Source organism: Anolis carolinensis, chromosome 4, assembly GCF_035594765.1.
Source record: "Anolis carolinensis isolate JA03-04 chromosome 4, rAnoCar3.1.pri, whole genome shotgun sequence".
Classification (NCBI taxonomy): domain Eukaryota; kingdom Metazoa; phylum Chordata; class Lepidosauria; order Squamata; family Dactyloidae; genus Anolis; species Anolis carolinensis.
This window is the reverse complement of record NC_085844.1, coordinates 60538675-60561584: the sequence shown is the minus strand read 5'-3', so window position 1 is coordinate 60561584 and position 22910 is coordinate 60538675. Positions and strand designations below refer to the sequence as shown.

Below are 22910 nucleotides of genomic sequence, written 5' to 3'. Positions count from 1 at the left end.
ATAGAATCATATAACTGGAAGAGACCACAAGGATTATTCAGTCCAATCCCTACCATGCAGGAAAACACACAATACAATTTGAGTTCCCTTGATAAAGATCTTCATGGGGTGCTGTGATCGATTGCAAGGTAAAACAGTAACTTCTTGATAGCTTGTTCTGTGGAAAAAAGCTGGGAAGGGGAGAAGATAGGAGTGATGGATATAGCTGATCTTTAGAGCAAGAAACTTTAGCTTCCTTTCAGTTTTTTACTTAGGACAGCATTTTTTCGTTTTAGGAGCGACTTGAGAAACTGCAAGTCACTTCTGGTTGTGAGAGAATTGGCTGTCTGCAAGGACGTTGCCCAGGGGATGCCTGGATGTTTTGATGTTTTACCATACTGTGGGAAGCTTCTCTCATGTCCCTGCTTGGCGAACTAGAGTTGATAGACAGGAGCTCACCCCACTCCTCAGATTCGAACCGCCAACCTTTTGGTTAGCAGTTCAGCCAGCACAAAGGTTTAACCATTGCTCCACTGGGAGCTCCAAGGCAGCATACTGTTTTGGTTAGAACACCCCCTCCTCAATTCTGCAGCCCACCGTCCTGTGGAGCATCCTGTGAGAGACCTAGATGGTTATGCAGGAGAGAGCATAGTCTTTGGGCTGAAAAAAATGTCCCTTTGCCTTTCTACAAAGGAGTGGTTCCCATTTTGTGTGCCTAGGTGAAATCACCATGCTGTCCGTCTCTGATTCAAATAGGTGACAGTGAGTATAGTCATGTCCCCTTTCCCAATGTCATGTGTATTGCCATGTTTTTATATTACATTCCCTTACTATAGAGACAACTGAAATTTATGGTTGTTGCTGAAAGTAGGAATCGGGGTTTATTCAAGCCCTAGCTCTTCTGCATGGGGAAAAGGAGCAAAGTTGCTTCCCTTTTTTTGGGAAGTTTTAGCACTGGAGAAACTTCCCAGTGTTACCTCTCTTGTACACTTTAGGCTTTCGCAGGGCCCTTCCAGATAGATCCTATATTCCAGGATCTGATCTGAGGCTTTTTGCTTTAAACTGGATTGTATGAACGGCACTCCATGCAGTCATGCCTGCCACATGACCTTGGAGGTGTCTATGGACTACGCCGACTCTTCGGCTTAGAAATGGAGATGAGCACCAACCCCCAGAGTCAGGCATGACTGGACTTAACATCAGGGGAAACCTTTACCCTAGATTGTATGAGTCCACACTGCCAGATAATCTGGGATAAACATAAAACCTGTGATCAGATCCTAGAATATAGGGTCTGTCTGGAAAGACCCTCAATTAAGCAGGTAAGAAGCTCTTGAGGAGAGGATCTGCATTGTTTTCTCTGGTCTCTAGAAAGGTACAAGAGGGGTATTCCTGCTTTCCCTGCTCTTTTCTGATTGGGAAATAGCGTGCATATCATGGGGATTTGGAAGGGTGGTGGTTTGTAGAGAAAGAGGCACCTTTTGTAGAGCCCTTTGAGATTGGTCAGATTAGGCATGGAGGTCAGAGACTCCCCTGCTGTGTGACATGTACATGGATGCTGATTGTTGATTTATTTAACCAGTAGATAGACCAATAACAATACAGGCTATCTGTCAATATATCAAATTGGTTAAGGAGATAGTGGTTTGGTAAACAGAGAAAATGCAGTCACTGTAAAAGAAGGAGCTATTCAACCAGGCTGTTAATCTTAGTCTGGATCCACTCTTTGTCTGTTTTCACTAGAAAAAAATGTGAAGCTCCTTCTTTGGAGGCTTTTAAACAGAGTCTGGATGTCCATCTGTTAGGGGTACTTTGATTGTGCTTTTCCTGCATGGCAGGGGGCTGAACTAGATGGCCGATGTGGTCTCTTCCTATAAACTATTTTACTGTTTTTTGTAAAAAAAAAAAAAAGGGGGGGGGATTTTGGAGGGAATGAAAAAAGTTATATTAGTATACTTTACAGATTAAAAGTCTTCTTTTTTTACTTTCAAGTCACTTGTTGTCTTATGAAGACCCCATGAATTTCATAGACTTTTCTTAGGCAAGAGATACCCAGATGTAGTTTGCCATTGGGTTTCTCTGGGAACCAGCCTTTAATATCTGGATCAGAGGCCACCAAAGAATATCTTTAGGTGGTCCTTGATCCAGATATTTACTGGTCTTGACCCTGATTAGCTTCTAAGAGCAGATGAAGTCTGATGACGTCCAGTATTTAGATCTAGTCTAAATGTATTACTTATAGGTTTGCCGTAACATCAAGTTTGTTATGTTAAATGTGTAAGTTGTTAAGACTATCATTGCAAATTGGAGTTATTTTGTTATATTGTCGTTTTTGGTTACAAATTGAGAAACAGGGTCCTGAGCTTAAGGAACCAGCTTTGGTTTGCTGGTTTAATAAGAGCAGGCAAATAAATAAATAAATAAATAAACATAAGTAACCATCAACATGAGTAAAAGATGTCTTGGTACCCTTCCAGACAGGTCTTATATCCCAGGATCTGATCCCAGTTTTTCTGTTTATACAGTAGAGTCTCACTTATCCAAGCCTCGCTTATCCAAGCTTCTGGATTATCCAAGCCATTTTTGTAGTCAATGTTTTCAATATAGCATGATATTTTGGTGCTAAATTCGTAAATACAGTAATTACAACATAACATTACTGCGTATTGAATTACTTTTTCTGTCAAATTTGTTGTATAACATGATGTTTTGGTGCTTAATTTATAAAATCATAACCTAATTTGATGTTTAATAGGCTTTTCCTTAATCCCTCCTTATTATCCAAGATATTAGCTTATCTAAGCTTCTGCCGGCCCATTTAGCTTGGATAAGTGAGACTCTATTGTACTAAATTATCCGGCAGTGCGAACTCCTATAATCCAGTTTAAAGCAGAAAACCCGGGATCAGATCCTGCGATATAGGACCTGTCTGGAAGGGCCCTTACTCCTAGCTTCTTTGTATTGCCTTTCAGAGAGCAAACTAGAGTTATTTTTAAGTCCAGTTAGACTGCTTTGCCCATAGTGTACAAAAGTATGTGTGATGCAGAAAAATCTTACGAATGCATTCTAAGCAGGCTAAAGATTAACATAAAGCCTCTTGTCAGCAATAAATACTTTTGTCTCTGTCCTCCAGACAACAATGTCTTCTGTGTACTGAAAAATTATCTGCACATGTTGATTAGTTGTTGGTAGTTCCAGGACTTAAATGGAAAGGACATCTTTTCCTAAAGAAGAAGAGGAAGTAGATAGTTCCTTCTCTCCTTCTTTCTCTCTCTCTCTCTCTCTCTCTCTCTCTCTCTCTCTCTCTCTCCCCCCCCCCCCCCCCGGCCCTCTTTTGGTTTAACATCAGTGGGCCCTTCCAGACAAGCCTGAAACTTGGGACCTGTCTTGCTTTTACCTGAGGCACTCAAATGACACCTTAATCTGGCGAAAACTGGGATTTCCCAGTTTGCTCTGGAATAATTAAACACCTGGAAAGATCCGAACCTTAAACTAAGCTTCGGATCTTTCCAAGTGAGGGGCCCCTGTGGGAATTGACTCCTGGGACTGCTTTTAAAGTCTGGGGTCAATCCCCACAGCCGTCCTCGTTTTTCAGGCTTTCACCTCTTCCCCCAATCCCCCCCCCCCAAATCTCTCTCCTCCTCCTTATTTATATCTGCACAGTTTTTTTGGGGGGGGGGGAATGGGGGGCTGGCGGAGGGCTGGATGTCACCCTGGGTCAAGCTTTGGTTGACCTGGGATGGCATCTAGCCACCTCTCAAGAGAAAGCCCGGGGTTTGGGTTGGGGATGGAAACAGAAACCCTAGAGGAAGTGAATCGAAATAACCCACTTCCTCCCAGGTTTCTGCCCTGTCTGGAAGGGCCCAATGTTGTTGCTAAAGCATTTCAGGACAGGAGAAGATATATCTTGCATAGGTTTGAGAAGTGTACTGTGATATTAATTCATTTCATAATTACTTGGTATTCAAGATAATTTGTTTTTCTTTGTTGAAATATGTTTAAGGAGTATTATGTTCTACAGCCATAGTGATCTCCCTATGTTTCCACTTAAAGCCAATGTTTAGTACTCCAAGAAATTATTCAAGGATGAGTGCTTTCATTTCTTCCTTCCTTTTTTGATTATACATCTAGTTTCTGAAGTGTTTTTGTTTTACAGTGTATGTCATTATGTAGGATTCTCCTGGAAGTCTTCAGAAATTAAATGATCTTTCTGAACCCCATATCTCATCACTTGTATTCTTCTTCATTTTATGATATCTTGAAACTAGACTAGAAGCAAATTTGTACAAGAACTGTTTTCTATATGGAAAGAATAACCTTAATGAAATTTAATAAGGTCATCCTTTCCATATGTTTCTCACAAATTTACCTCCAGTACTAAGACATCATAAAATCAACAGTAGACAGATGGTGTGAATTTAGGTTAGAAATATAATTTCAGTACTCTTCCATTTGTCCCACTTTTGGATGGCCCAGCCAGGTTTTCTAACGTACGGAGGAATCTGCTTTTTCAGACCACTTCGGTAATTTTAAAAATATCTGTTTTAATTTAGCAGGAAACAATTATCAACTTGATTTATGTTGCTTCCTGAATATGTATTTCTAGATGAAAGGTTATGGCTGAAGATAAGGTTAAAAGATGAAGGTGTGTTTTTTGAACAAATGTATTATAGTTTGCGAGCCTCAGAAAGAGGTGTATTTAGTAAAATCACTTCTGGGATTAAGCCAGTGGTTTTCAGCCCGTGGGTCCCCAGGTGTTTTGGCTTACAAGTCCCAGAAATCTCAGCCAGTTTACCAGCTGTTAGGATTTCTGGGAGTTGAAGGCCAAAACATCTGGGGACCCACAGGTTGAGAATCATTGCTGTAAGTTGTGAGATAGGAGAGATTTCCAGGAATTTCTCTTATCTCCTTGTAAATGCTGCCTGGTGAGCCTTCTTTTTTTTTTTTTTTTACATAGTCAGCAATCTTCAGTGGTTGCCACACTGATGAGAAGAATTCTCTGTGGGGTTTCTGTGATCAGTAACTTTAAAGAGTCTAGAGGGCTGTGAGATCATCTTACAACCTTGAAAATACTTGACCAGACCACTGATTGTTTTATTGCTTCCTCTTGAAGATTAACTTTGCTAGAATGTTGACCAAAGTCTTGCATAACACTTGCTTTAGGCCCATGCGGTACATGGAACAAGTATCTTGCTTTGATTCTAATTGTCCTCATTCATCTGTTACCCTTAACATACTTATTTATTCTTATACTGCTCAGAATGCCAGTTTAATGTTGATTATATGAATATATTTTTATTAGAACTACTGATAAGCATTATAACTGATTATTTTGATAAAATGAGGTCATTTAAGAACCCAGAATACTTCGCATGCATTATTTCAGCAATTAGTTACATTTTGTAAGGGACTTATATAAACAGGCTCATCCAGTGCTTCTGATTAGTTTCATTTGGAAATACGGTGGCGACATTAGTGTCTTTTACCCAACACCTTCCCATATGTAGGAACAAATAGTATTCCAGCCAAAAAAGAGTTTTGATAAGTGCTTTCAAATGTCTGATGGCTCTAAATCAAAGAAAAAGTTATCTAGAGTTTTAGAATATATACTATGGTCAGCCCTTCATATCCACGGATTTTGCATCCTCAGATTCACTTCACTTCACTTTATTTCTTAATTAGTCACTCTCCACCAGAGTGCTCCGAGCAACTTACAATTTAAAATATCATTCCACAATATAAAAACATTCAACAGTGACTATTTGGCAAATTAGATCTGATTTACTTAAATGCACAATTTACTTAACTGATTTACTTAAATCCGACATTGCTCTAACATATGGAGGCAATGAGTTCCACAGAATTGGAGCATAGGCCGAAAAGGCTCTACGCCTTGTAGCTTCCAGGCGTACCTCCCTAGGACCCAGTACATATAGGAGATTTTCCTGGGAGGATCAAGGTGACCACTGATGAATAAAAGGAATGAGGCGGTCCTTAAGATATAATGGTCCTTGGCCATTTCAAGCTTTAAATGTTAGGATCAGTATCTTATAAGAGATCCAATGTTCTATTGGTAGCCAATGCAATTGTTTTAGAATCAGTGTAATATGGGATCTTATAGATGATCCCACTAGCAGCCTGGCCGCCACATTTTGGACCATTCGGATCTTCTGGGTTTTTGTCTTTGGAAGGCCAGCCTATAAGGCATTACAATAATCCAACCTAGTGGTGACTGTTGCATGGATTACCATTGCCAATGCTTCTGTTGAAAGGTAGGATGCCAATTTCCTTGCCTGGCGAAGATGCAAAAAGGCCTGCTTACTTATAGCAGTGATCTGGGCCTCCATTGTCAGCTATGAGTCCAACACAACCTCAAGGCTTTTAACAGTAGCAGACGGAACCAGAACTTCCCCATCAAAGTCAGGCAGTGACTGGATTAACTCTGGTGGCTGGCCGGGCCAGAGTATCTCAGTTTTTGCAGGATTCACTTTTAGTTTACTCGCTCGCAGCTAACTCATCACTGCTTCCAAACACAGCTTAAAGTTCTCAGGAATTGTGGTTGTCCCAGGTTCGAGACGCAAGAGTAGATGGGTATCATCTGCATACTGGTAGCACTCTATGCCAAAGAGTGGTCTATGTCCAGCAAGTGGTCGGACATAGATGTTAAATAACTATGAATATGAAATGGGATGGGCTAGGGTAAGATGGAGGAATTCACAGAGCCTCTCAAATTGAATAAAATACATAATTATATTAAAGGAATAGTTTGAACTTCGAAAAAAACTGTGGCTTGTTGGATGCAAAGCCATCTGTGTTTCCAGAATGTAAGATGTTGAAATATGTGATTTCATAAAGGGAATGCTAGTTCACAGATGCTTTTGGGATTACACCCATAATGCCACATATTCTTGTCTTATTTGTGGTTGGACTTTTCTGTTGAAATTTGAAAATTCAGGACTGAAAATGGCTTAATATTGTAATTATTGGAACAGTTCTCATGCTCACATTTGAACGTGAAGAATTGCCAAAGTGCAAATTCCTACGCTCCAATATTGTATTCATGGTTCACTCATAGTTGGGGTTGTATAAACATTTTAAGTTCTGGATATCATCATACAAGTTTTAAGTACCCATTCTTCAATGTCTTAATATTCTAATCCAAAAGTCTCTCCTTATTCATAAAAGCCAGGCCTTTCATTCCAAAATATTCGTTCCAGATTTTTATCAGAATAACAGAAGAAACAGCTGTCTACTTGTTATAAATTGCTGTTGCTTTACTTGGAAAATTTAACTTACAAAGTAACTGTCTTTGAGCCATTTAAGAGGTTATTTTGGAAAGAAAATGTATACATTATCCATTGTTGTTTTGCAGTTTGATTTTCTTCACAGGGATAACATTGGAATTAATTATGAAGCTATATTTTATTCATTCATCTCAACAGTTGCTCCCTGCAGTACCCCTTTGCGGTGCCTTCCCAACACTCTGAATCCAGAAGCTGGCCTACCATTTGAACAATTGATTATTCAACTATGAATACAAATTCTGAGTTGCAGCTTGATTGTAACTGCTCAAAGTAACACACATAATGTACCACCTCTTTGAGCAACATGCAGTAAATAAATTAGCTGATATTCTATATACTGGCATGAATCAGTTAACAAAGCCTCTGACCATTTTACAAGTATTTTTATGCCCCCCAGGTCCCTCTTCCTCTAAGTGGAGGTTTCTTTATTAGCATCAGCATTCACAGGATGGTGACGGAGGCTTGGAGAAATACAGACTTTCAGTGTCAGGTTGCATCACCAATGCTATAAACTCTGAGCAATAAATCAATGAGATTCTGCTCCAATCAATCCTATGATAAATGCGTGTGCCTGCCTACAAATGGCCTGGTAAACAGCAGGTGCCTCCAGAATCCTTACATAAACAGCAAAACAGAGAAGCAAGAGAGATCAGATAAGCCTTCTTCATCCGCTACCTTCTGTATGCTAAAAATGCACAGGTTATGCCTCCAAAATCTTAAGAAACATCGAGGCTGGTGAAAGAAAAGGTGATTCATGAATGGATTTGTTGAGAAACCTTCATATTGTCTCTAAAAGATTTGAAAGATTTTTATTTGCATATTGTCATGTAGGAAAGTATTTCTATTCTTTAGATGTTATGAGTGTTTCTGTTATCTGGTACCAAATGTTCTGTTAAATAAGTTATGCCTAGAAACACATCTACTTGTTACTTGAAGTATATAATTTGAAGACACTTGGAACTGTGTTGAAAATAATATTTTCAGGTAGGATTATGTACCTTGAGTTCTGCTGAACAGTTTTCATATCACCTCTAGAAAACGTCTCATGTCTCTATCCAAGTCTCTATACATTTACTGTATTCCAATTTAGTGTTTACTTAACCCTTTGACCTTAGTTAGGTTTATGGGCAAATCATCTGCACAAATTTTAGTGGGGTGTGCTTTCGCATACTATATTTAGAGTGTATTGTTGTTACTGTTCCAGGTGTAACTTTAATTCAAGGTCAAATGAACTGTAACCTATTCTTGGTATCAGGTAGCATTTCTTTTTACTGTGAGAAACTTTTCTCCCCCTTTAGACAAAAATGCACAGTTGGATAATCAAAGGAATACCAACTTCACTTCATTATTTAAAGGATCTGGCAAACATTAAAAGGAGCAATTATACACACTTGCTTGTTTAAATTAGCACTTGGATCTCTCTCTTATTCCTCACTGGTTCTTTCTATTAACCCTCATCCAAGCAGATGATTAAAAAAATCTCCATTAAATAGCTTAATCTGGAAATATTTTCTGGCACCTTTGAGGGGTACAGTAGGATATTTATATGTCTTGTTGCACTATAGGACATAAATCTCCATGTCTCAAAGAATGTTTGTGGTAAGACAGTTAAGGGCATAGACCTAAATGCCGCAAGCCAGAAAATACATCTGAAATTGTGTATATTATATGAGGTATAATGTTTATTTTCTGTAATTTAGACTTTGTCTGCAAAGCATTTGCACATGAGCATGATAGATTTGTGTGTGCATGTGTGTGTGCACGTGGGTGCTTATGCCTTGAAGTCGCCTGCCCACTTAAGGCAACCCCATGAATTTCATAAAGTTTTCTTAGGCAAGGAATTTTGCCAGACCTTTCTGTCTTAGGGGGGAAACTCAACTTAGTAGGGAGCTGAAACTTCAGGAAACAATGTCATAAAATATCTATATTGCATATCTAGTTCTATGTGACTTCTGCAACTTAATACGTATCTGGAGACTAAAGTGTCCCATTTGCCTCAGTGAGCATTACATCTCTTTAAGTACTCTTTCAACAAATGATATATTTAAAGCAAATATAAGAGTACAGGAAATGACCAGTGGCAGTATTATAAAGCACATTAATGCAATGAAATGCAATATCCATGGGGGCTTGCAGCAACACCAGCAAACAGAACTTTGGCACTTAAAAGGCAAACTCATTTATTATGTCAGTTTATATTTTTCAAGCCAAGATCTCACAGTCCCAAGGTATTTACTTTTAGTCACCAGTCTAAAGTGCTTAATTGGAAGCACATTTTGTTTAATGGATTCACAACATACAAAAACGATAGCCGAAAAACTTATTCAAAAGTCTAGAGGGAAAAGTAATCTCTTTCTACTCTGCATCTTTAATGGCACTGGACAGGGTCGGGAGCAGGGCTTAACAGCTGGATCCAACCCCATGCCTTTGTCTGTAGACTGTTCCTAGTGTGATTTATAGCCCACACAGTAGACATGTGGGAAGATCATAGGCTGCATAGGGAGAGAACTGGTTAGCCCCACCATCCACCTGCATATGTTAAAATGTGCAAAGCACCACAAGAATATTTGAAATGGATTCAAAGTCAATTTTGGGGGCTACAATTACCAAAACCCTAATGCTAATTTGGGACTTGGACTTCATAGTTAAAACAAACTTTCCAAGCTCTGTACGTGAAAATGTTCATTAGGTTTTGGGTTTTTTTAATGTCCACATAACTCCTTTCAGCTTTTCTAAAGAAATCCTTGGCTGATCTGTCAGAAGAGAGCCCCCCTTTGATTTGTTTTAAAGCTTCACTGAGGGTTTTAATGGCAAGTTGTATTAAATTTCATTATTTCATTGAGTAAAACTGACATCTTTTTATTATGCTAGACTGGATTGTGAATGTGGTTCTGAATTAATTAAGTGTCATAACACATTGTGATTTGTGTCCCAGATATATTGCCAGACTTGTCCTGGACATAAATCTTTTTTGAATTGTCTCCTGCTGGAAAAAAAAATAAAATACAGTGTATGCATTTGAGCCTTATACTGTTATTCTAAAGACAGTGCTTTATTTTTCTGTTACATATGTTACTAAAGTTGCTGTTTCAGACTGATGCTAATTTATTAAATTCCTAAATGGGCATGTTCGTGCAGACACATAAGAAATCATCCTCCTGTAACAGAAACCTGACAAAGGTTCATGAAAATATAATGGAACTTTTCTTTGAAAGTTGGATGAAGGTGTAAAGTAATCAAAATAAACTTTTCCATATTGTTGTAAATGATGCAATCTAGGCAGATTAGGCAGATTAAAGAAATCTAGTTATAAAATATCATGGGATGAACTCCATATGTACCTTTCAGAGTGCCTTATAACATGATTTTCTTTTCTTCCCTTCTTTCAGGTTTATTTCCTGCCATTCTTAACCTTGCTAGCAATGCTCATATCAGCACCAATGCTACTTGTGGTGAAAAGGGCCCTGAGATGTTCTGTAAACTTGTGGAGCATGTTCCTGGCCGACCTCTTCGCAATGCACAGTGTCGAATATGTGACTCCAATAGTTCAAATCCCAAAGGCAAGTTAGATTGAAACTGTTTCTGGTTGTTTCATGAGATGCTGCTTATAGCATTGATTGTGTTTTGAGTTACAGCTGGTTATTTATTTATTTATTTACCCTATTTATACCCTGCCTTTCTCTACCCTGAAGGGGACACAAGGCGCCTTTCATATGGCAATTATTTAACACCTTAAACACATACACAACATTAAGCTTAAAATAAATTGAATTAAAATTAATACATATCAAACCTTTAAAAACATTACTTTCAAATTAAAATCACGCCATCCAGAAATCGTAGTCTAGGGCCATTCCGTAGACATTGCAAATATTTCAAATCTATTATTGCACTGTGCTATTCTCCGAAATCCTGATCCCAGGGCCAGATTTTTACTTTCCTTCTGAAGGCTAGGTGGGAGGGGCTGATCTAATGTTGCTAGGGAGGGAGTTCCACAGCCAAGGGGCCACCACAGAGAAGGCCCTGTCTCTTTTCCTCGCCAGTCATGCTTGCAAAGGAGGCGGGACTGAGAGCAGGGCCTCCCCAGATGAACTTAATCTCCGAAGTGGTTTATAGGGGGAGATACATTTGGACAGGTAAGCTGGGTCGGAACTGTTTAGGGCTTATAAGCTAAAGCCAGCACTTAGGCATATAACTGCTTTGGTAATTTAAAGAATGCTGTTTAGGCCCTAAATAATGCCACTGTAGTCACTAGAAAATTAAATTTTGGATTGTTCAGAAATGTACCAAATTACAGCAGATCTATTTTAAATCAGTCAAATTCACTGGATCTGATTATTTACATGGTATGCATGAATAAATCTGGACATAATGCACCTTTTTTCAATAGTATTCATTTACGTGGAACACTAGGTCAAATCAAACAATGTGCCTTATTTTCCATCATCAGAGGAAGCCTTTGTTCCACCTTTGTTCTAAAAAATACACCCCAGAAGGTTTCCTATCCAAGGTCTTCATGGACCAGATAAAGTGTATTCATCTCAAACATAGCCCACATGACAGAAGTTGATTCTGCATCAGAAATGTTGCTTCCAGCCCTTAATCTTGCAAAAGATGCACTGCAAATCACTTCAGGAGTTGCAGGAAATTCAGTGCCCCCAATGTCTTTGATGTGCGGACAGCTCAATTAGGTTGGATCTAGGGAGTGGTTCCCAACCTTTGGACCTCCAGGTGTTTTGGACTTCAGCTCCCACAGTTCCTAACAGCTGATAAGCTGGCTGGGATTTCACCTGCAATGAATGAGCATCACACTTGGCACACAGAGCTCCCATAACCCATACAACATATTGGACAAGTTTGGGAAAAAGGGAGTTATAGTTCACCTGCAGCCAGATAAACACTGACCCCCACCGACAATGCACCAGGACCACACTTCACACAGAGAAGCCTCATGACCTACTGAACATACTGCAGGTATTTGTGGGAAGGGGCCTTGATTTTGGGACTTGTAGTTCACCTCCATCCAAACACCACTGAACCCAGCCAATGACGAATCTAGACCAAACTTTGCACACAGACTGAATATTGCCTGCTGTGGATACTGATAGATATTTTGGGGCAATTGCCCCGGGAATATGGAAATTGCAGTAGTTCACCCCCATCCAGAGAGTACTGCACCACACCTGGTACACACTCCCAAAATTGCCAACTTATAATACTGGCAGGGTTTGGGGAGGATTCAGCCACGATTCTGGGAATTGTGGTTCACCCACTCCAAACAGAAAACATAACATTAAAAGACAAATAATACCATTCTGAAATGACCCGGGCATCGCCGGGTCCCCAAGCTAGTATGTAATAAAAAAATAAAAAATAAAAATATAATTCAGATGATCTGGATTCTATATGGCAGTGTAGAAGGGGCCTTAGTCTTCTACATCACATCTTGTGGGTAAGTGGAAAGTGTGAACTGCAGGAGATGATGGATCTCTGGTTATTGTGTAAGAAAAAAGATCAAGTGGAACTACATAATTTGATCTTGGTCTTAAAATGAATGGTTTTGGCTGAACTGGATGTGGGGAGATTTCATTTCTCACTGACTATCTATATGTATATCCATAATAAGAATGAAAACCCGTATGTGTGTATGTGACACGGGTGTCTATTCACACAGACAGCCTCCGGCCTCCACAAACAGGCTACAGTTCCCAGTGCTAAGGAGCCACCAAGTCACTCTTTTCCACTCACATTGCAGGTTACAGTGAGCTCCATGAACATCTAGCGCAAACCCTGCCAATGTCCTTCCCAAACACTATGAACCACCACCCAAGGAATGCTTTCGTTTGGTGACCATTTCATCCTAGATTGTGCATTTTCCTCCACCACAGACAGGCATTCCAGGGTTCTCCATTGGTGTGGAATTTGCATGACCCCGCCTACTGCCCTTCCCTTTCAAATCTGTCTGCAGATAAACACAGCAAAAGAGGAGTTTGGGGGATTGACTCCACATGGTGGAAGTTGTAGTTCACCCTGCATCAAGCCAGAGCACTGTGACTCCTACTGGGGAATTTAGAGGAGTTGTAGTTCACTTACACCCAGAATGCTATGAACCCAAACAATGATGGCTCTGGGCCAAACTTGCCATTTCTACCTGATACGTCCAGATTTGAATAATGGTGGGTTTTGAGGGGAATTGGCCTGGACATTTGGGAGTAGTAGATACTGGGATTATAGTTCACCTGCAATGAATGGGCACTCCTAACCCCTCCGATGATGGATCAGGACCAAATTTGGCACACAGAGCCCGCATAACCAATAGAACATATTGGACAAGTTTGGGGAAAAGAGAGTTATAGTTCAACTGCATCCAGAGAAACAGTGACCCCCACCGACAATGAACCAGGACCAAACTTTGCACAGAGAAGCCTTATGACCAACTGAACATACTGCAGGGTTTTGTGGGAATGGGCCTTGATTTTGGGAGTTGTAATTCACATGCATCCAAAGAGCACTGAACCCAGCCAATGACGGATCTGGACCAAACTTGGCATACAGACTCAACATAGCCTGCTGTGGATACTGAAAGATGTTTTGGGACAATTGCCCCGGGAATCTGGGAGTTGTAACAGTTAACCCCTATCCAGAGAGCACTGCAGCCAGGCGATGACCAGCCAATGACAGATCTGGACCACACTTGGTACACAGATCCAAAATGGCCAACTTTGAATACTGGCAGGTTTGGGGAGGATTGACCCACGATTCTGGGAATTGTAGTTCACCTACTCCAAACTGAGAATACCTAACAATCAAAGACAAATAATGCTTTTTTCAAATAACCCGGGCATCGCCGGATTCCTAAGATAGTTCTAAATAAAACTGGACCCTTCTACATTGCCATATAATCCAGAATATCAAGAAAGATAACCTACATTATCTGCTTTGAACTGTATTATCTGAGTCTACACTGCCAGATAATCCAGTTCAAAGAAGATTATCTGTATTTTATACAGCTGTGTAGAAGGAGCCTGTATAACATTTCTCTGTTCTTTGTGAGATTGCCACCTCATCATTTTAGGACACATGCATCTTATTAAGAGGGCAGGAATTTATTTAGAATGCAGTCTGAATGCAGTAAGTTAAAGATTCCAGGCAGAAAATCTGACTTTAATTTACATTTATTGATTTATTTTTAGAACGACATCCTATCTCAAATGCTATAGATGGTACTAACAACTGGTGGCAAAGTCCTAGTATTCAGAATGGAAGAGAATATCACTGGGTAACCATCACTCTGGATTTAAGACAGGTAATAACAGCTACATAAAAGTATAGCATTTTAGTGTATAACATGATCAAAATATTTCTAGTTCTCTGCCGTAGAGTCCAATGGGAGAAGTAAAGAAATAATTTCATGAGTGATCAGTAGATGCTTGTTGGTAGTAATCCCACATAACTATTTTTTATCTCTTACACACTCTTGTAAGATTTCCTTAAACTTAAATGGATTCACTTAGTCATATCAACAAAATTGCAAAGCGTACAAATTAAATTGTCAGTTTTCCTTATTCTTTGACTGGTATCCAATGGTTCCCTTTGTGGGTATGAAATCCTGATGTATGTGAAAAGGAAGAATCCCAAACTTTCTATTTGCACAAGTTGTAGGATGTTTAGAGACCACCCCAGCATGTCTGGCAATGTTTACTCAACTGGAAAAACTGGCATTTCTATCCAGTGATCTTTGACACTTATTTCTCAGCATTCTCAACTAAAGATGGTACAGTATATGCATTGTATTTTACATCTGTACTTTCTAGTTACTCTTTATGTTCAATTCATATGAGTATGGTCTATGCTGCCCTCATACATTAAGAGTATATGTAGATGTATTCTACCTGCATATGAATAATAAAGATTGGGGGAAGTAACATATAGTATACTAGCTGTGCCCAGCCACGCGTTGTTGTGGCATAGTTTGGTGGTTAGGATCCCTGTGGTTAGGAAGCAGCCTGGCTTTGAAGCTGCAAGGCTGTTCAGTGCTGTTCAAGGTGGCCAACGGAGGATCCCATTGGTTAAGAAGCAGCCTGGGTTTGAAGCTGCAAGACTATTCTGTGGATTATCTGCCTTGTCATTCTGGGTTATATAGCTGTGTGGAAGGGCCTTGAGTCTACACTGCCATATAATCCAGTTCAAATCAGATAATCTGTATTTTATAGGAAGTGTGGAAGAAGCCTAAGTGAGCCCTGCCTCTCCCCTGAGCACCATCGTGGCTGAGGGGATTGCTATGACACAAAGTGGGTGGTACCTAAAGGGGGAAGGGCTTACCCTTCTGACGGGCAGCTAGGGGGAAAATGGCTCTTCCCACTTTCTAATTGGGGGTCTGTGTGTTCCTATGTGTGCGAGGAGGGAGGGAAGCCACTTCAAGAACAGCAATGGCGGCTCACTTTCTCTGTACCTTCCCTTCCCCACATGCTGGACTCAAGGCTGAGGGAGTAAGGGTGTGTGGCTCTCAATGGTTGCCAGCCGCAAGCCCCACCCACCATGGCAACATTTTTAAAAGTGGTGTTAGGCTCTGCGCACAGCTGCGACATCCTCTGGGTAATGTAGTTGTTTCAGTTGCCGGGGGGCCTCTGTGCATGCATGGAAGGCAGTTGGGGGTTGTCTGTTGGACTTTTTTTTTCTAGGTTTTTTGATTGAAAAGACATAGATTGGATGACTATGTCTTTTGTGGCCAAATTTGGCATGATTTGGTTCAGTGGTTTTGTTGTTTACTCCATGGGAAAAATGCTCATTAGATAGATAGATAGATAGATAGATAGATAGATAGATAGATAGATCGTATATAGGAAGTATATAGACAAATTTAATTTTACCATGTTTCTTTGAATTCACAGTACAGTATTTGGCTATATTCGAACATAGACATTGACTTTTGTTTAGATTGATTTCTATTTTTTTTCCAAACATTAGATTTTAAACCAAACTTCATAAACTGTGGGCATGCTTCAGTGGTATACTACCACTGCATTCTGTCATTTAATACATTTAATCTATTTTGAATAAGAATGTGTCACTGAGCACTTATTTAGCTCATTTTTGTGTCATGGAAATGTTTTTCCCTCTCAAACTCATACTTACATTCAGTCCAGATGTTCAGTCATGTTGTAACGGTGCCATGAATGTGTCGCCTGAAGATACTTCTCCACATAGCTATTTTCATTATTGGCTTTCCTATGTCATAGTGTTGAATAGATATGCTGAGAGAGCAGATCAAATTAAAAGATAACGCAATGACCCCCTGAGGGAGCACTGTTGCTTTCTCTTCTCTGAGGAATGACCCTGTACTTATCCATGAGTGATCTATAATTTTGGCCCAAAACTTACTCTCAACTTGTACACGGTATGTATGGGTATTCAAGAGCAGTAAGTTTCTTTTCCCTCAAATTTGCTTCCTTTTATTTACCTACCAAATGTAAAATCAGTACTTCCAAACCAGCAATAATTCAGTTAATATATTAATGGACAGCTCTGAAAAGTCCAGCATTGCAAGTAAATTGAGGTTGCATGCCAGTAGTGCTGTGTGAACTGTTCTCTTGTCTTGGTAATAGAAAAGTTTTCCCTGATAAAAAAACTGTTTTGTAATTTCAAGAACTGTTGATTCACTGAATTCGTTGTAACTGTTGACCTGAAACAGTTGGAACATCAGCTTTGAAAGCTGAGTTCTAGCTATTTTAAGCATCAAAAATATTCTTCAAATTTTTATAAAATAGAGAAGAAAGACCACCAGGATTACATAATATGTGTGGGTTGAGCGTAGGTTCAGACTGATCCCATAATATTTCTTACAAGAGAGGCATTGAAGCCTCTGTTGCTTGAAATAACACATCTGTATAATGCAAGGACATTTACCAAGTTATCTACTGTATTATCTTATTATAGCAAGCTGCAAATCTACATTAAGCACAATGTAAGAGTGCTAGCTTGTCTTCGGACAAAACTGGCACTTTCATTTCACTCTAATGCATAGAATTAGCTACATCTCTCCTCTAAATGCTTTGATAATATCATATTCATTATTTGTGATATCTGCAGTTAATTCTTTAATTATAATAATGCTTACAATTTGTACCTGGATTTCAAGTCTTAATAGGATATTTTTCCCTTAAATTCATATGAATCACTTCTTTGATATGGACAAGTTGTTGCTAGAAATAACTTCCAGGACTCATAAGATACCTGTTAGAACAAGTGATTCTAGTAATTATATTTTCTCCTAAAGTACTTTGAAATCATAGAAATATCCTTTTCCGAGATGAAGTGAACATTTCTTGCCTTCAGTGCATATTTTGATCTAAATCTTTATAAATTAAATTGCTTTTTTAAGTGAGCAATTTATTTGCAGACAGTCAGCCTGGAGAAGAAATGTAGCATGTGTTCCAAAGGTTATTTCTTTATGTGTTGCACACTTTAACCAGTATCTAACTTGTCTCTGCATATATTGTTCTTAAATATTTACCATGTTAATGGGATGATTGAACTTTGAAATTGGTGAGTGTGTAAGCTTTGTAATGCCTCATGAAAAATACAATAGAAAATAGAAATTGAAGTACCTCTACCCCTCCCACCAAGACAACGGGGTGTGGCATTTCCATTGTAAGTGAGATGTGAGTTCATTAATAGCCTTGGGGAATCATCTTGATTGTTTTTATACACTTGAAAGCTGTTTGGGTACTTCCCAGAAAGACCATGTGGTAAAAATATATTTTATAGACTAGCCTCAGATATTGCCTTTTTATTACATCTGTTTCAGGTTTTTCAAGTTGCGTATGTCATCATCAAAGCTGCAAATTCTCCACGACCTGGAAACTGGATTTTGGAACGTTCTGTAGATGGCATTGAATTCAAGCCCTGGCAGTACTACGCAATTAGTGACACAGAGTGCTTAACTAGATATAATATAACACCAAGGCTTGGGCCTCCTACATATAAGAGAGATGATGAAATGATCTGCACTTCCTATTATTCTAGGCTTGTGCCGCTTGAACATGGAGAAGTAAGTTTCATTTTTATTCATATGACGGTTGTTATTTATATGCAGGGTGGTTGTATAGGCACTGTAGCATTGCATACATATGATAAAAACAGCCAAATATTGATTCTGTCTAGCTTCAGTTCAGATTTTATTCGGAATTAGAATAAATTGTAGCAGAATATATTTCCAACCTGTAGGATAAGGGGAGAGAGAGAAGGACCTTCCCAGCAGACCTTAAAGCATGAGCAAGATTGTCCTTCAGATAATCTTGACCTGGAACAAACAAGGTTTTATAGGACAAAACTGGCACTTTAAATTGTGTCCAGAAACAGACAATTAGCCAGTGTAGCTAATTGTGTGCTCCCTATGGCCAAGCTCCAGTCAGCAATCTGTCTGTAATCCTTTGGATCAGTTGAAACACCCTTCAAAGGCAGTCCCATGTTACAGTAGTTCAACCAGAATGAGATCTGATTCCTCAAGTAATAGATGCACCTACAAACAAGCTTTATAATGCATTCCTAGCCACTGTTGAAATTTGAGTTTCTAGGCTTCCAGTTGAATCCAGGAGCTGTACCTATTGATCTATTCACATTTGCATGTTTTCGAACTGCGAGGTTGGCAGAAGCTGGGGTTAACAGCGGGAGCTCACCCCTTTCCCTGGATTTGAACCACTGACCTTTCGGTCAACAAGTTTAGCAACTCAGTGGTTTAACCCCCTGCACCACTGAAGACTTCCACACACTGTAAACAGAGCTTTAATAAATAATTAGGGAAAGGGAGAAATCCAGTGGAGGTTTTTAAAATTCCCTCCATTATGCACTGATCTGTATATCCACACATCCTAATTCTTTTAGGATATGCATATGTGCATATATACGGACCATCACATAATTTTATACAGTGTTCCCTCACTACTTTGCGGTTCACTTTCACGGATTTGCTGTTTTGCGGTTTTTCAGTAAACTCTAAAAGACTATTATAAATAATAAAAAATTACAATTTACAGCCTAAGGAAGGGATGAAGGAGAAGCCAAAAGGAGAGAAAAGGAGCCCAAGCAGCAACAGGAGGAGAAGGAGGCAATTTATCAACACATGATTGGTTGATAAAGACTTAAAATTGTGTATAACTACTAAAATAATGTATAAGAATTAAAATAAATATAGTGTCCCTACTTCACGGATTTTCACTTATTGTGGGTGGTCCTGGAACATAACCCCCACGATAAGTGAGGAAACACTGAAAAAAAACTTCAGACAGATGTTTCCTGTCCGCCCTCAATTTTATCCCGAGACACAGAAGGGAGGCCAGTGAGAATGGCGAGGGAAGAAATCCTGGGATCAGCAGGTCACTGTGGGGACCTGCTCTGAATTCCCAGTTTTTTTGGGGTTTTTTGGCCCTCTTAGAAATCCCGTGATTTGGCGTTGTCTGGAAGCACCCTCTGTCTTGTCTAGATTAAATCTTCATTTGTTGACCCTTATTCAGGCCATGAATGATGATAGATTCTGGTTTAGAGCCAAAATTGTTTCTTGGCTTGTGGTAGAGTTGCATGTCATCTGTGTACTGTTACTATTACTGTATAAGTAGTTGTATAGTAAGTTATTATTTAAGACTAAAATTCCCTGAGTCTTTTATCCGGTGGGGCCACTGCATGTTTGGCTGAAGCTTCTGGGCATTGTAATTCCAGGATTTAATTCGATTGCACCTACCAATCGGAGCTGATTCAACTAGTTCCAAGGGTATGTTGTTTATTTGTTCAGTCACTTCCGACTCTTCGTGACCTCATGGACTAGCCCATGCCAGAGTTCCCTGTCGGCCGTCACCACCCCCAGCTCCAAGAGTAGAGCCACTGAATCAGTGTGGATGTGATAAAGTGACATATACTCCTGGTATCATTACATTGATTCAGTGGCTCTGCTGGGACTAACAATTGGTGTTGGGATCTAAAGTAACTTTTCTGAATTCTGTTATTTAGACATGATGAAGAAATTATTTAAGTCCCACTCCCGATCTCACTCCAAGTAAAATCCTAGAATTTGAAGCAGCAGCTAAAAAGTTCTGCTTAGGAAGATAATTCTTGTTTTGATATTTGGTTTGTTACATTTTTGGGCTACAACTCTCAGAATTGTCCAACTACAACTTCAGAAATGTAGACCAAAAAGTAACTTTTCCAATCTTTGCAAAGATTCAATGGTCCAGACAAGCATGAGAAGCAAAAATGTGTTACCTAAATTGGCCTTGCTAGGAGATAGTCCATACAATAACATTTCTCAGTTTTAAAACCACAGTGGCTGTTTACTGAAAAGTTTATGGCTATTTATTTAGACCCAGAATCCAATTGCTCTTTCTTTTCTTTAAAAAAATGTTCTCTCTAAAGACCACCTGAAATAAGAACAAAAAATTTAAAGCACTGAACCAGTAGCCCCTCCCCCTGCCCCAATTTCTGTGTTCAGTTTAAGCTCCAAAACAGGGATTGGCATTGTTTCAAAAATAGAGCATAATTAAAAGAGCTGTGTATTGGCAGGTCAAGAGTTTATTGTTCTTTCTTTTAAGCAGTTCTATTCATAGTGGTTCTATAGTATAGATGACAGAAGCAGCTCAGTATTGTAAGGAAATGGCACACTAATACTGTAGCTGACCTGCTGTGAATGTCTCTCTTTATAAACTAGCAAATCGGACTCTGACCTTGAAGAAAATAGCTACTAAAGGGGACTCCTTGATTTCTCTTCAAATGAAATATCTCTACATCCTTATATGTACACTGTTATCAGTGTTTGTTAAACTACTTATCCTAATTTGACATACGGGAGATTTCTTAATGGTAGGTGCCCAATATTTGCATCAGGTGCATATCCTAAAATTGAATTTGGAGCATTAAAGCAGATTTCTGGATGTTTACTGGTATTATTTGTGTCTAGTCACTCAGAGCTATGATAAGAGAATTTTAGATCCCCAGTACTAAATCGTTAAATAAATATATTTGGGAATAAAGTAAAAAATATACAGGGTTTCAAACCATTTGCCAAACTGATGTTAAAGTGTATATTTAGTTTTATGATATACAATTGTCGTCAATGCGGCATAGAAAAAGCAAGTTGGATAGACATTCTTGCTAATACAAATTGTACAATTTCATTGGAGAAAAAGAAAGGAAAATGTTTGTTTAGCTATGTTTTAAAGGGTTAGACTGTTAGTATTGCTCAATCTCAAAAATCTCGCTTTGAGGAGATGGAGACGGGGTAGAAATAAAGTTATTATTATTATTATTATTATTATTATTATTATTATTATTATTATTATATTAGGAAAACTAAAGTAAAAATAAATAAATAAAAATTAAATAGCTTTTTTAAAAAATCAGTAACTGGGTCTCTTGGCATGTAGTGAGCAGTTTGCTTTGCCCATTTCCAAGTCTAAAAATATGGGTTCAGGATTATAGATCAACTGTGCTGTATGTTTGTTGGTGTTCCTAATTTTCTATGTTCCTTATCTTCTTTTTGTGTTTTAATACTTCCTTTATCATTTTATTTGCATATATAACATTGGAATCAATGTATGAAAGTTCATAAATGTCTGAGTACAAATACAGTTGCCCCCTTGTCTTTCATTCTGTGTTCCTCTGCGGGTCAGTCTTCCAAACAGATGTCTGGATTTCTTTCCTCTTCTTCCATACAGCATTGCAGAATCTTCTTTCAAATGCATGTTCAGCATTTCCTTTGTGGTTTGGAAGAGGCATTGTGGGAGTTGTGAGTCACAAAGTGGTTAATTCAGTATCCTTGAGAATGCCAGCAGTGATGGAGAGGAAGAGTTGTTTTCTTTGGTATCAGTTCTGTAGAAAAGACATTCTTTTTGTTATTCTGGGTTGGGGGACAACAGCTGTCTAATTTACACACATAATAAAAGTGAAAATATGTATTTATATGTGTGGCTGGGGTGTCCACTTACACAGACAAGCTCCCACTTTCACAAATAACTATAGCTCCCACAGCTCAGGAGACACCAGTGGCCCTCTGTCCAATCACATTGCAGGTTATAGCGAGCTCTGTGAACATGTACAACTCCTGCCAGGGTCCTCCACAAACACCATACTGCCCACCACACAAGTGAAGGCTTTCATACGAGGACCATTTCATCCTAGATTTTCTGTTTCCCCCCCACCATAGATATCCCAGTGTTTCTTACTTTCTCCACTGGTGTTGAATTTGCATGACCGCACTCACTGTCTCTCCCATAACCTTTTCCTATTATTTTCTATGGCACACAACAGAGAAATTGATCAGCAACTGAACATACTAGAGAGAATTCACCATGATTTATAGGAGTTGTAAGTACTGGGATGTATAGTTCACTTGCAATCTAAGAGCACCCTGAGCTCCACCAATGATGGACCTGGAACTAACTTGGCACACAGAACCCCATGACCAAGAAAAAATACTGGAGGTTTTTGAAGGGATTTATAGGAGTTGTAGTTCGCCAACATCCAGAGTGCACTATGAATCCAAACAATGATGGATCTGGACCAAACTTGGCATGCACACCCGATATGCTCAAATTTGAATTCTGGTGGGTTTTGAGGTGAATTGCCTTGAGTTGGGTTACA

General features: G+C 39.1%; 1 protein-coding gene across 3 annotated transcripts in view; it reads left to right on the top strand.

The window, feature by feature from the left end:
* The window catches only part of lama1 (laminin subunit alpha 1), a 121289-nt gene that overhangs the window by 8967 nt on the left and 89412 nt on the right, over positions 1-22910 (top strand). For 2 of the 3 annotated variants that reach the window (XM_016997130.2, XM_008119968.3), the window contains exons 2-4: positions 10673-10843; positions 14477-14589; positions 18091-18333. In XM_016997130.2, the coding sequence (XP_016852619.2) occupies positions 10673-10843; positions 14477-14589; positions 18091-18333 (527 nt within the window). Of the gene's footprint in view, positions 1-7756; positions 8031-10672; positions 10844-14476; positions 14590-18090; positions 18334-22910 lie in introns of those variants that run through there. The other variant, XM_008119969.3, reaches the window with a different exon arrangement.